The sequence below is a fragment of the Patella vulgata genome, chromosome 1, assembly GCF_932274485.2.
Source record: "Patella vulgata chromosome 1, xgPatVulg1.2, whole genome shotgun sequence".
NCBI lineage: Eukaryota > Metazoa > Mollusca > Gastropoda > Patellidae > Patella > Patella vulgata.
In genome coordinates, this window is record NC_065879.2 from 42149122 (window position 1) to 42164344 (window position 15223).

A 15223-nucleotide genomic window follows, 5' to 3' on the forward strand; every position below is an offset into this window, starting at 1 on the left:
ATGTGCGCACCGTACTCGTAGTCTTTCTCCACCAGTCTTCGTCATAGTTACAGCGTCAAAATGGCGACGTCCATTAAAAGTAAAAGTGACATTTTATTAGTAAGTTGAAATTATATGTGGTAAAATGTCGAATAATCATATTTGATATCAAATCGAATAATTTACTGCTTTCTTCAAATGGCTGTCCAATCCATTTTTTATGATAACCGTCTTTTCACGCCTGCAGTGTGTGCCAGAAAGAGCTACTAGTACTAGTACTACAGCTAGGACGCTAGGTTATTTCTGGACTAACATATATTATTATGGTACAATATCTAAATTATTTCAATGATTTGCTTTCACGTAGACTAGGGATCTTTGCTGTAGGCCTACGTTGGAAACCAGTTGGCTTTAGGAACTGTCTGGGATCCGACGCTGCCCATTGTACGTCGCCATGGCTCTAGCCTAATTTAGTAATTATATTATAAATTAGGCTATCCCTCCCTATATTAAGCTGCGTGCAATTTGAAAATTCCGGTCTTCCTCACCTCTGTTCTAAAGCTATTTTGGAATCCTTACCTTCTATATTTCACTGTGAATGTGATTCTTTATTTTTCGCCAAAAGGAATCATTTCTCGCCACATTATACATAGCTACCGGTAGGGAGAGCGATGCACAGTAAGCCATGGGTCATGCACATTGGGTCAAAATATTTTGGTTTTACAATGATCTACATAAAAATGGTTTCAATTTAGTAACTTCTTAACATCACTGTTAAATCGAAAATATGACTGGCTTCAACTGAGTACATAGTTTGATTCTCTGTAGGACTTCACTTCTGGTCAATTTACTAAAAAAAAAGAAATCATGTCCACTGTGCCCCGCTCTCGCCTACACAAATTTATAATAATTCAACACTATTTTAAAGTAGAATTTTGCGATTAAAAAAACATGCTGTCTGCGCATGTTCAAGTCTCGTAATGTCTGATCAGTTCAAACATATTTTGTGTATGTTTTTCAATCACAAAATTCTACTTGAAAATAGTGCTGAATTATTAATTATAAATTTGTGTCATGTGGCAAGAAATGATTCCTTTTGGCGAAAAATAAAGAATCATTGTAAAAAAAAAGTAAGGTAAATAAATATTCCAAAATAGGTTTAATAGGAACAGATAGGAATGGTCAGCAGACAGCATCCAATAAAAGACCGTTCTTAAAGGAACCAGAGATCATGGAGAAAACCAACGATTTTGGACAGGAGACCCTCTATAGGATATAGGCCTACCCCTAGTTTAACTGCCTGTCCTTGTCAAAAGTAAACGATCCCATATTGGTATATTATACTTATAGTGATTCTTTTATTGGTTGAAATCAGTTAAATTTTTTACCATGCTTGCAAGAGATCTCAGATATTTTTAGCTACTGTACCGGTAATCACAGTGTCAGTCAATTACATCTCCTTGTTTTTGTGACTAGCATATATCAATCTGATTAAAATACAGATCTATATTTCGTTTTGTTTTTTCCTATACTTTCAATGGCCTCTATTACATGAAGATCTGACCCTTTTGTAGTGGGAGGTTGCGTCAGGGGTCATACAAGTGGCTTTTGACCTATGATGTATCAATTTAACCTATCAGCGTTGATGTTTCTAGAGGGATACCCACAGTTCCGTGCATAAAATGCCTAGAACTCGCTGCAACAGACCGTTTCATTGGCTAATCCCTCTTCCAGATCCAAATGTAGTAAAGGCAAGTAAAACGAAATTTTGAACTGTTTTAATCAGATTGAGCATGTATAGGTCTACTTGCAAATTTCTACAATGACCCAAAAGTGCATATATGATATTATGATAGTGATTCATTTGTAGATTTAAATCCATCAGAAATATTTATCTTAGCTTGGAAGATCTCAGATATTTTTGACCACCCCACCACTGATTTTAGTCCCCACCACCACCAGTTGTGAGTAGCTATCAACTACCAGTGCATTTTAAATCTAATCTCTTGCTCAAATTAACAATTTTTTTTTTTCTTACTTCTTACCTGCTTGACTGATTGATGTATTTTATGTTGGAATTCATTATTTATTTTCCAGACAACCGATATACCTGGGCCAATAAGTCACAAAAATATGGGACATAAACTTTTACGACGACCAAGAGCTCCAGATCAACCGGTTGTTAAAGAATCAGAAACATCAACTCCATTGAAGTTTGTTGAACCAGAAACGAGTTCACCAAGTAAATATTACCCAAATACGTCTGACATAGAATCGAGAACGGAATCACAATCAGCAGAATACACTAACAGATTTTCACCTGTGTCTCCTCCTCCACCATCAGAGACTTTACCAACTAGATTATCTTATCCAGCAAGAACATTTATATCTCGTGAAAGTCACGTAACCTCTTTTATAACAAAAGATGATACCAAGTTTATATTGGATCCTATTTTTCGTGGACGAACAAGTCTTGGAACGTATGTGGATGGTAAAAGTTTGGTTAAACCATTCAAAACTAGAGGCCCTGATCCATTTCCTCTTCGGCAAACCAAACAATTTCCACCAGTTTTCACAGAATTTAATACAGATGATATCCACTATCATCAGCCTCCTGCTTTCACCTTGGAACATTTTCTCGGACAGGTGTCCAAAACAGAAAAAATTCCCCTGGTTAAAGTGAAGGAAATTATGTATTCCACTTACAATTATAAAAAATTAACTAAATTATTGACAGATCGTTTTATACATAGAACAAAACCAGGAGCTATTAAAGCAGCCAACAAATATATAACACCAGAAAGTAAGTGGACTTTAAGCCTCCTGTTCTCTTTCTCAGATATTTCTTTGTCATAAATGAAGAGTCACGTGGAATTGACACATTTATTTTTTATTTTACAAAAATTAAAGACAGTTAACTTCTTAGATATTAAGGGTCCAAAAAAATGAAATGATGTTTATAGACCAACCACCAAGGTAATGACGATTGGCATACACCATGCAGTGTGCCATGATAAAATGTTTGCCCAAAATGTGACATTTTTGTCTGGTCCTCATCCAATTCTGAACTGTTCCTTGCCAGGCCTCCTTTATTGCACCACTGACAACAGCACCTGTAGCGTATTTTATATCTTCAGACCTTAAATACTAACAAATATATGTATAGGAGTTAATATATTTTAAATGCAGTATTTTTATCACATGCCTTTCTCTATAATTCTCACTGATTTGATTTCTTTACTTGGTTTAGGTCAGAATGTACCAGCATATGAACCAAGAGTACCACAAAGACAGTTATTGATAGAAATGGCTGCCATGATAAAGAAACATGTGAGAGATGTGACTAACACTGAAGTCAAGACACTGATTAAACCTATGCCCAAATTCTGTCCATCATATGGCAGTGAAATGGCACCACATACAGAGATTATTTTATATGAAGATAAATCAACAGATCGTATTAATCTACATAATAAAAATAAACAGTGAGTCTATGTATGGCATCATCTTAAACTTGGACTGTGGCGCTGATACAATATTCATCCATTAAAACATAACATAGAAAAACAAAAAAAAACAGAAATTTTTTAATAACGTGTAGAATGTTAAAAAGAAGACTGTAAATTTATTCTTACCTAAATCTTCTGTCTTTCTTATTAAAGATACATTATGGGAGATTCGATAACGAGTTGGCAGTTCTCACTATAATAGTTAAAAACTAGATAATGTAAAGGCAATTTGCTGAAAATTTCATTCAAATTGATCCACTATGAACCGAGAACTAAGCGGTTGAAATTTCCGGCTAGCCTTGATCATCATTACTAAAGTCAGTACGATAAACAGCATCGTCTTGATTATCCATTTAATTGTTAAATCGTGAAGGAAAGTTATGCAGTAAATCGGCTCATAATCCACTATAGATCGCAGGCTAGCGATGTCATCTAGAGTTGATTATGGTCTGGATAGGTTAATTAATGTCTAATTAATAGTTTATATAACATTCCAGGCCTAAAGAAAGACCTGCAATAGGCAGATTTAGCTCTTGCATAATGCATGTTTAAGCCTATATGGCTTATTAAAAAGTAAACATGCCTTCTTAAAAACAAGTAATAAAGTAAAATTTGATTAATTAAAAAAGCTCTGATTTAAACTTTGGTTCCGATTTAAGATTCTTCTTAAACAGATTAAAAGCTTTTGTGTGTCCTGATATGCAATTCCATCCACTTTATAACTAATATTCACTTGGCTATATGCTATATATACAATCTGATTAAAACACAGATCCAATTTCATTTCGTTTTTATAGTTCAAAATTTCGATTTTACTTGTCTTTACTACACTTGGATCTGGAAGCGTTGTTATGTAACTCGTGTTCTGCTTGAAATGAGGGGTCAGCCAATCAAATGGTCTGTCGAATTGAGCGTTTGACCTTTTTTGCGCGGAACTGTGGGTAGAAATTAGCGGCAATAGAAATCAAAACAAAGCAAAAGTAGATAAAAAATACATGGCGGCCGCTAATTGGTTAATCGAATGCCTGACGTAATCGGGTCAAATGTCGCTTGCTTGGTACCTGACGTCATAGAACGTGAACTCCCACTATAACTTGTTAGATCTAGATGCATGTAGTGTAGGCCATCGAAAGTAAAAAAAACGAAACAAAATATAGATCTATATTTTAATTAGATTGGCTATATATATAGACCGTGTGGTCATAAGTTTTAAGACTTTGGGGGGTATTTTTGTTTCTTAAGTAACTTTTTGTTTTCACCTGTATTTTATTAGAGAAACTGAACTGCCAGAACAAGATGCTGTGTTCCATTCAGCAAGATCACAATATTTCCAGGGTTCTGGTCGAAGCAGATCACCATTTAGTAAGTCTGATGTTTAACAGTTCATGCACAGTAATTGCAGGGTTGGTAATAAGTGGCAAATGGTCGTTTGGGTTTCAGGGAGAATGCCATGCTTAGAAAACGGGCGAACAACCCTTCATTCCCATGTAAATCGGCCTGTTCTTTTCGTATACGACAAGGCAGGCAGTGGGTGAGTGTATAGAAGGGGTATTCCAATCATGTGATACTTGATGACTCAATTTTAATCCCTTGTCAACTACACAGCCGTTTTAAAAATGGCATCGCCCACAATGAAACCGGAAACTGTGAGACATTGCATTAAAGACGATTGTTGTGGAGATATCATTATGACTTCTCGGATGAGGTGAACGATGACAATAAACTGACAAAACTGATATGTAGTACGTACAACACTGAAATACGACATGAATCAAGCTGACGGGTCAGAGTTTTGACTCATTGCTTGCATACCGGTAGCCTACGTTGACAGGGTTAACTGCATACATGGGCGAAAAAATTGATTCATATTCATATTTTACTCCTCAATTCCTACAGGTTACCACAGACATTCTCATGAATAATACAATACATAGCACTAGAAAACTTGATGGGTTACCATAAATCATTTTCAGGCAACCTGTTAGGTTACTATCCTATATTTTGTGGTAACCTGTAAGCATCCGGCCGTTAATTCCAGCCCTGTAATTGTAAAATATCATTCAATGAAAAGCTATCAACCTACTTCAATAAATTCCACCATATTGTATTTTAATCAAAATGTAAATCTGCACCAAACTATTAGAAGTATTTTCATCGTCTAGAGTTACCCACCCCTTTTCTAAAAAAACCTTGTAGGTGTAGCTTTGTTACCTGCTACTTTTCTCTTGTGATTTTCATGACATGCTAAAAGTATTATTTTCTGTTAATTTGCAGACGTAGCTGGTGAAGGAACCATAACTCCATCTGAACTAGCTATCCTAGATTCTTTAATCAGTGGTGGCTCTGCTCTAAGCTTAAAGGTAAAGAAACTTTTTTTCTAAGAAGGAGAAATGGCAAAATGGTTTTATATTGCTACATGTGTTGCTCTCATCGCTAGTCCACCAATACAACAATTTATTAAGTCTATTCCTTTCTATATGTGTACCCATGTAATTCATTGAACATTTCAGCGATCTGAAGAATATTTTTATACGCCCACATTTTCATGTGGATGTATATTGTCGTCGCCCCTGTCCGTCAGTTCGTCCACAATTGTTTGTGAACACTCTAAAGGTCACAATTTTTATCAGATTTCAACGAAACTTGAAATATAGGTTTATCACCCCTAGATCTCGGTTCCTTTCGATATTGGCATGTATCGGACTGTAACTTCATGGATTATGGGCCTTGATTGTACGAAAAATCACGTTTTTAGCTTGTGAACACTGTAGAGGTCACAATTTTCATCCGATTTTGTTGAAACTTGTAATGTAAGTTAAAAACCCAAAGATCTCAGTTCCTTTTGATATTCGCGCAGATCGGACCGTAACTTCCTGAATTATGGCCCCTGATTGTACGAAAAATCACGTTTTTAGCTTGTGGACCCTATAGAGGTCATAATTTTTATCCGATTTAAAAAAATGTTTAGTATATCACCGTTACACCCTATGGATGGCTGAGTTCGAATTTCATGAAAATCGGACCAAAACTGACTGACAAAATGGCCGCCCATTGTTCTCAGATAGGTAAAAATATGGTATATCAAGGTTGTGGACCCTATAGAGGTCACAATTTTTATCCGATTTTGATGAAAATTGAAATACATATTTATAACCCAAAAATCTTTGTCCGTTTCGATATTTGCACATATTGGATTGTAACTTCCTGAATTATGGCCCTTGATTGTACGAAAAGTCGAGTTTTTAGGATGTGATCCCTCTAGATGTCACAATTTTTATCCGATTTAAAAAAACGTTTGAATATATCACTGTTACACCCTTATAAATGATGGTTGAGTCTGAAATTTGTACAAATCGGACCAAAACTGCCGGACAAAATGGCTACCCCTCGTACGCAAATATTGTAAATATATGGTAGATAGGTTTTGGACCCTCTAGAGAGAGGACACAATTTTGATCCGATTTTGATGAAACTTGAAATACATGTTTATAACTCAAAGATCTTGGTTCCTTTCAATATTCATGCATATCGGATCGTAACTTCCTGAATTATGGCCCTTGATTGTACGAAAAATCCCTTCTTTTTTTAAGCTTGTTCTCTGTCCATCTCTTGCAAAATGTGGGCGTATCTTGCATGGCAACCACTTGTTTTTTTATTCTTTACTTTCTTTTTTTCTGAATATTTTGATTTTAGAATAATTTTGTATTTTTGAATACTCACAGCTTCAGATTTAACCTTTGATGGTAAATTATTTATTTTAGGCACATTTTATCAGTGAATTACCAGATATATCTCCTATGGTAAACACTATCACGTATCTTAACTTGTCCTTTAATGATTTCAGGGTAAGTACAGTCATAATGACCAAAATGTTAAACCTTGTTTCCCCTACGAGCAAGCGAAATATTTGACATAAAATTGAACTATATGTTAGTCCCGAAATTAATTATTTTGTGTTAAGTGGATGTTAAACCTGATTTATCTTTTTTTATCTCTAAACCCGGTTTCATTTTATAGCAGAGGACATTTACCTTATTTTTATTACAATATATGTCTCTAATAATAATATTTACAGTAAAGGAATAGAGTTTAACATTGTCTCAACACAATATTTAGTCTTTTTGAGACTAACATGCAATATTATTGTGGAGAATTTTGTCTGGTTGGCAGTGTTTCTCTTTGAAATCCAACTGTCATTGACATACACACCAATGTGTACACGGTGGACCTCAGGTTTTCGCACCATCCAAACAAATCCAACAGTTATGGGTTCTTTTACGTACACACCAATGTTTATACAGTGGACCTCAGGTTTTTGTACCATCTAAACAAATCCAATTTCATGGGGTCTTTTACGTACACACCAATGTGTACACGGTGCACCTCACGTTTTTGTACCATCCAAACAATTTCAACTGTCATGTGTTATTTTACGTATACATGTGTGTACATGGTGGACCTCACGTTTTTGTACTATCCAAACAATTCCATGGAATTATCATGGGTTCTTTTACGTACACACCAATGTGTACACGGTGGGCCTCACGTTTTTGTACTACCCAAATGACTAGGCACACATTACAAATGGCAACTGGGATTGAAGAATCCCAAAGGTTCTTTTCAGCTTAAACCCAGGACATTCTAGTCGAAGGAAAGTCCCTATCTACTCAACTGCCACAACACCAATATCTTTAGTAATGACTTTTTGCTATCTACATTCTTATAATCTTAAATGCAAATAAAAAGAGTTTGGTTATTAAAAAAACAAAATTTTTCAGGAGCTCTAGATTGTATTATCGAATATTTATTAAATAATATTTCAGACAATACCTGAAGAGGTATTAGATATACATCAACTACAGATATTAAAGATGAGAAATAATCCTTTAATGTCGCTACCATATGATATTAATAGACTGAGAAATCTGAGAACATTAGTGGCTTCTTTCTGTTTAATTACTTCTTTACCCCACAGGTAAGTATTATTCTTCTAAAGTTTTATTATTCTGTTCAAGATCTGCCAGAAATTGTAACTATATAATACACATAATTTAATAAAAGATATAACTGTTTCAGTAAAATTGTTCAACACATGTTTCAGTGATTTGTGTAATCATCTTAGATATTTTTATCCAAACCTTTCTCTGGGTTAATAAGACTCACATATAATTCATTTAATGACTAGTAAAATTAAACAATTAACTTCCTGCAGAAATCAATGATGGTTAAGTTAATTATTTTCTACTTTTAGTTTTTTTGGAATGAAGACATTAGAACATGTGAATTTATCTTATAATAAACTCTCCTCTATTCAAAACAATATCAGCAAAATGAGGTGAGTAAACCAATGTTTGCCCATCTCTTTAAACTCAATGGGATTTTAAAGTATCTTTAATATTCATTCATATATACAACCTATTCAATTAGGCCATATAAAAAAAATATAATGGGGAGGGAGTTTCTATTTAGATATGCCTACGTTTGTGTGTGGACCACAGTTTTTAACAGATATTTTCAAATTTGGTGAACCCTATCAATATTCAAGGTTCCTTCATCTTCCATTATTCATATTTCAGATATTTATTGGAGTTAAATCTAGAAGGTAACCAATTGCCAGCCATGCCAAGTGGAGCTTTAAAACTCAATTTACAGTATCTTAATGTTAAAAATAACTTCATGCATCCTTTATTCTGGAAGGAAAATACATACAATGAGCCACAGGTTAGTGTACTAAGATAATCTTTAAGTTCACATTATCGAGTATGTAAGTTTTTGTATTTTTGTAAACTAAAACAGTGGAGGCTATTAAACTGATAGAAATTCTGCTCTTTGATCTTGATGGTACTCTCTTGCATTCAGCCACATTATGACATGTTAATTAGGTGTCGCTGTGTTTTAAACACAGAAAAAATAAAATTTGTGATAATGATAAAAAAATTTTTTTTAGATTAGTTACTCACCTTTCTAGGCATAACATGGTAGAATGCATGAAATTTGGGATTTGGTTTATTGATTTAGAAAAATGCATATAATTTGCTCATTAATAAATCTTTGCACATTTACTTGTGTAAAAAGCTCAATTTTTCTTAATAGAGGTTAACTAATTTTGTTAATTTAGGAAAGATATGTTATGTATTTTATTAGAATGAATGTAAGGATTGTTAATTAATTACGTGATATTAACTTCTTTAATTCCATCAATGTTTTAATGTAGGTTATTAGTTGTCATTTAAAAAAAATGACCTTCTCCATGTCAATATGTTTTCTGTATTCTATCAAGTCTAGGGGTAAAGAGTAGGCAAGTTAAGACAAAAGTATTTTCTTGTCATTCTCAGATTATAACTTGTTAGAATGTCTTTTTTCCAGAGATTAAGTGATATATCATCACTTGTTATTTATAATAGCGGTAGATATAATCTAACTAAGGGTTTACCAGATGCTGTTGTTGGGGCATTTCAAAGGTAAGTGTTCAAAGATAAACTATCTCACCATTTTGGAATACCTACCCAATACCACTTCTCTAAAGCGTTCACATAGGTAACAAAGTACTATATATACTTTTTATTAGAAACATATTAGATCATTGGCTTGTTCACAAAAAACTTTAACTAAAATATTTTAAAGGAGCTAAACCTATAACTCAATACTTTCCATAATGTTAGAAATAAATAACACAAATTAGAATTCCATATTGATGCATTTCAATTAATATTAATGTTATCTTGATGTAAAAATTTGGGATACAAATTTCCAAAAGACAGAATGAAAATTTTATATTCAATGACAATACACAAGTCATGTATTCTATGCATGTGTCAGGTGACATTTGTAATGAACAAAGAAAAACATATCCTACAAGACAATGCAGAAGTTATTAGTAATGGCTGATTCACGATGACGTTTAGAAATTGTCCACGTGACTTAAAGAGGGTCACATGGATAATTTTCAATGGTAATCGTAGACTTGATTGTCTACCTAGCAAAAATAGTGAGTATTGCCATTGGTTGATGGAATCTAGAGTAGTGAACTTTGATTCCAATTATTTTATTCCAACCTGATTCTCACCTTGGTATTATTATTTACTGAAAGAGAATCAGTTTCAGACGAGTTATTTGCCCCTGAGTTAGAAATTGAAATCAGACCAGTTATTTGATAATCTCGCTTACGAACATGGACGTAACAGACTTTAGACATATACTTAGTCATAGCTTGATGTTATTTTTGAAATATTTTCCATGTTCAGTTTCGGTGTTGGTCGTGAAATTCCATCAGAATTTTTTTTAGCATAGTTTGTCGTGAAATTCCATCATAATTTTTTTTAGCATAGTTTCCCCTAGTCAGTAATGTAGTCGTGCTGATGGGACAGAAAACAAGGTCCTGTGTACACATTATGTGCACGTAACAGTTGACAAAATTTCCCTGATAACACACTGCATGGCGTATCTCTGTCTTAATTGGCATTGTCAGTAGGAAGTTAAACCCCATTTCCTTTCCGAGTTTCAACTCTTCTTAGCCATCGAGTTTCAACTCTTCTTAGCCATCGAATAGAAAGTATCATTAACATTTATAATTAATTCATAGAAAATGAGCTAGTTCAGCAAGTTAAATTAACATCATGATCAGAAAGTTAAATTTAGAACATGTAGTTAAATTTAGTATAAGCTGGGTAAATAGAGATTGGCTTGTTAAATTAAGGCAATTAAGATTTGTTTGTTGAATTAGTTTTATCTAGTTAAATTAAGATCAGCTGTTAAAGATACATTAGTTAAGAGCTAAATCTGCCTATTGCAAGTCTTTCTTTAGGCTTCAGATGTTATAGATATAATCAATTAGACCTTTATTTACATGAAAAGCTCAAAATCAACTCTGTAGACCCTCGGATGGCTTGGATACAGCTTGGATTTCCAGTCGTCCATTTAATAATTAAATCAATAAATTGCTAACCAAGCAATGTTTACCCTTATTCACTGCCTGAGACTGTCGATGAAAGGCCTGCCAATTGAGAGTACTGTATGAGAATGTTACTTAATAATCAAGAATATGTTGATGGTTAGGTGGACTTATTGTCTGTCAATCAAATGATCGGCACAGTTGATGCTTATTTCTAGTCCAAACTTCCAACAGTGACAACTCAGTTCAGAATAAAGTAATTTGACTGAAATTTTCAATATTTTCTTTTTTTATCATCTATTTTTGAATTATTATAGCAAGAATGGCCAACTTTTTATAAAACTCTTAACTAATGTATCTTTAAATATGAATTTCTTTAACCTGAAAGGTACATAATATACACTCTATTGAATACTGCAGGGCCCGGTTCCTAGAAAATTCTTAAAGTAAGCACAATGTCATGCTTCACTTTTTCTTACGTATGAAACTTATAAAAATACGATCCCTAGAAAATTCTCAAGACCATTCTTACGTAAGCACAAGTCAAGTATAAGTCTAAGCACATTGTGACTGGTAAAGTTTACCATAAACGATAAACTGAGACTAGGATGCTCTTTAACGTCATAAAAACAACTTTGGTATGCGAATTACATCATAAATTTGTCGTCTGCTTCATTGACGTCATATATATATGGTTGATTTAGATGCATTTGACATATCCCCTATACACATATAAAATGTGCCACAAGATAAAAAAAACCGCAGACACATACAAACTAACTGAATAATTGTGAGAGTGCCTGATCTTAAAGTAGCCTGTGTGTTTGTAGCCTATTGTTTACTAATTAGCAAATAAATAAAATGGTTTCAGGGTAGAAGCAAAATTTTCTATAGGCCCCCTAGCATTCTTAATTTCTTCTGGAGAAGGATTTTCTCTGTCTTGTAATTGTCTCTTTGGTATCAAAAGGTGTCGGAAATGCAGTCGAATAACTCTACGGTCAGCCATCTTTTTCAAGCAGAAACAGACTTAAGGTTGGTAAGCAAGCCGTATATCTTGCTTGGGACTTGTGCTTAGATTGACTATGTTTAAGAACAAAGTTGGGCTTAAGTTTTTTCTTGGAACGCATAATAACGTTCTTGTGCTTACAATGAAGTCTACTTAAAATCTTAGCACAAGAACTTTCTTAAGAATTTTCTTGGAATACAAAATAAGGTAAGTTTACTTAAATGCAAAGTCTACTTAAAATCTAAGCACAAGAACGTGCTTAAGAATTTTCTAGGAATTGGGCCCTGGTACCACCAATTATAAAACTGTGTGCATTGTCTTTAATTTTTTTCACACTATATTGAGGATTTATTGAATTCTCCCAATTGATCTGTTGTATTGTATTCATTATTTGAACCGTTCATTGACCAGCCAGCTTAACTAGAAACATTTTCTGACTGTGATTTTATTTTTCTCATTAAAAAAATAAGTTTTTGAGATAGTTGACATGATTAACCACAAAGGAACATATCTGTACAAAGACAAGTATTAAATAGGACATTAAACCAAGTCTAAATAAGTTGATTGTTCCCATAGATTTTAATATCGGCTGGATTTAACCCTATACACAAGTTCTTACATTTTTCTTATAATGAATCAATGGTCAACTCTTTGATCTTATTAAAGACAATTACTGCTGTCTTTTGTTGTCTTTTTGTTTACTCAAACGGTATGCATTGTTTAAATTGTTTTGTCCCCAGTTGATGTCTTGTCATGACTTCATTATAAAATATCACAGCTTAGTGAATGAAAGTACACAGTTCATTATCGTTTTATAGTATTTTCATCTTTTATAGTTTTATGTCTATCTCTATTTTCAGACCAGCTAAATGTGATTGTTGCCATGGTGCTATGTTTGGCTCCGGAATGAGAATTATCCGACCCGTCTCAAAACTTTTTGGAATAAATAATTTACCATTTTTATTCCATGCCTGTAGTGTGTCTTGTTTGAACTTTTTCAAAGATAATACAGACACCTTATCTCAAATATTATATGGAGAGGAATAAAGCATTTTTTTTTTTATTAACAAATATTGATTTACATTTTGAAAGCTGCTTTCATGTACAAATAAAATAATTGAAAATGGTCATATTTAAAAAATTGAATTGCTTTGGAATTGAAATTATTGTTATGATTTATTTACTTAATGTAAATGTCACATGCTGTTCTTTCAGCTAATGATGTACAAAATAAAAGGATTCAAATTAAAACTTTTTTCTAGTTAAAGATGCATTATGTAAGATTTCAATAGAGACCTGGTGATTCTTGCTATAATAGTTCAAAAAATGAATTTTACCTTTAAATTTTAAAATAGTGTTGGTGTTTAATCCAAATTTCGGCCATCCTGTGGTATAGAGAGTTGATTATGGGCTTGTCATGTGAATAATTATAACATTTGAAGCCAGAAAAAATTTAGCTGATCCATAATGCATCTTTAAAACTCCAATTAGAGAAAATGATAAATGAAATTGTCCTAGTAATAAAAATATCAGAACTTATTGATCAAGACAAGCTGAGACATGTTACGGAATTGGTCACATTCGCATTTCAGTTATTGATCAAACTATTTTTTTTTTTTATGAAATGACACATTCTATGCTGACAAAAAAGAATAATCTTTTTTAAGCATACATTATGCAAGAGCCAAATTGCCAATTGCAGATCTTTCTTTAGGGAGAGAGAGAAATGGGGTTTAACGTCCACTCGACACAAACTAGCTCATTTCGGGACTAACATATGGTTCAATTTTATTTAAATCATTCACTTGCGCGTAGGGGTCTTTAGCAGTGGGAGTAAACCGGAGGACCCGGAGAAAACCCACAAGGTTCCACAGGCGACCCTACTCCTTGTCACGTACAACCGGGGAATCGAAACCCTGCAAGTTAACTCAATGACAGACCGTATGATATAGCGTGCGCGTGCTAACCATTCGGCCATCCAACCCCCCCCCCCTTTCTTTAGGCCTGAAATGTTATCTAAAGACATTAATCAACTTAAGGAGACCATGTTCAACTCTCGATGCCATCGCTAGCCTGTGATATTTAGCAGATTGGAATACATGATGATTAAGGCTAGGCTAAACTTCAAAAGCTAATATCTCGGTTCAGAGTGGAGCAATTTGACTGAAATTTTCAGCATATTCTATTTACGTTACCTATTTTTAAACTATTATAGCGCGAACAGTCAACTCTTTATCTAATCTTCCATAATGCCCCTTTAATAAAAGACTTTATATATGTCAAGCGGTTTTATCTGTACAATAATTGTATATTATAGGTTTCATATTGTGATCAATCTTATTAAAATCAAATGTCAATTACCCTTTTTTTCTGTTTGTTACTGAAACAACATTGAAATCTGAAATATTTTCTTTAAATCAAGTGTTCAGGTCATGTTATCTTATTGACTAATCATAATATTGTCTATATTGATATAGAGGACTTCATTTTATGGTGAATTATATAATGGGAGTTTTACAAGTCATGTTTATACAATAATCATCTACATATGGATTGGTGCTGGAGTGGAGTAGGTAGCTTTGAGCCAGTCAGTCTCTAATGCCTATCTCCCCCACAGTTTCTTTTCTTTTAGCTATGGATACTAGTCTCTTCGGCAAGGCAGTGCCATGGTCTGATGAGGAGTCTTGATGGCGAGCAGTTTCCCTGTCATTCTTAAGAATGCAGACATGATCCCAAAATATGTTTAAGTAGCATTGATGTGATTCCATTGGTCAAATTATACATATTATGTAACATATAAAAAATATAGTAAAAACATGTTTAGTGTTGAATAGTGCA

At 33.6% G+C, this 15223-nt stretch overlaps 1 protein-coding gene across 1 annotated transcript; it reads left to right on the top strand.

Annotated features, from left to right (window-relative positions):
• The first annotated feature begins 42 nt into the window (after positions 1-42).
• LOC126820668 (leucine-rich repeat-containing protein 63) lies at positions 43-14745 on the top strand. Its single transcript, XM_050548799.2, has 11 exons — positions 43-99; positions 2077-2782; positions 3230-3464; positions 4762-4850; positions 5763-5848; positions 7250-7333; positions 8312-8463; positions 8740-8823; positions 9065-9209; positions 9855-9949; positions 13246-14745. The coding sequence occupies exons 1-11, from the start codon at positions 61-63 to the stop codon at positions 13430-13432; spliced, it is 1902 nt and encodes a 633-aa protein (XP_050404756.1). The 5' UTR covers positions 43-60; the 3' UTR covers positions 13433-14745.
• The last annotated feature ends 478 nt before the right edge of the window (positions 14746-15223 follow it).

Excerpts from the sequence above, each read along its gene's own strand:
- LOC126820668 (XM_050548799.2), top strand. The coding sequence starts at position 61 with ATGGCGACGTCCATTAAAAGTAAAAGTGACATTTTATTA. Across the intron at positions 8,824-9,064 it reads AACAATATCAGCAAAATGAG|ATATTTATTGGAGTTAAATC; the intron begins GTGAGTAAACCA and ends TTCATATTTCAG. Across the intron at positions 9,950-13,245 it reads GTTGTTGGGGCATTTCAAAG|ACCAGCTAAATGTGATTGTT; the intron begins GTAAGTGTTCAA and ends CTCTATTTTCAG.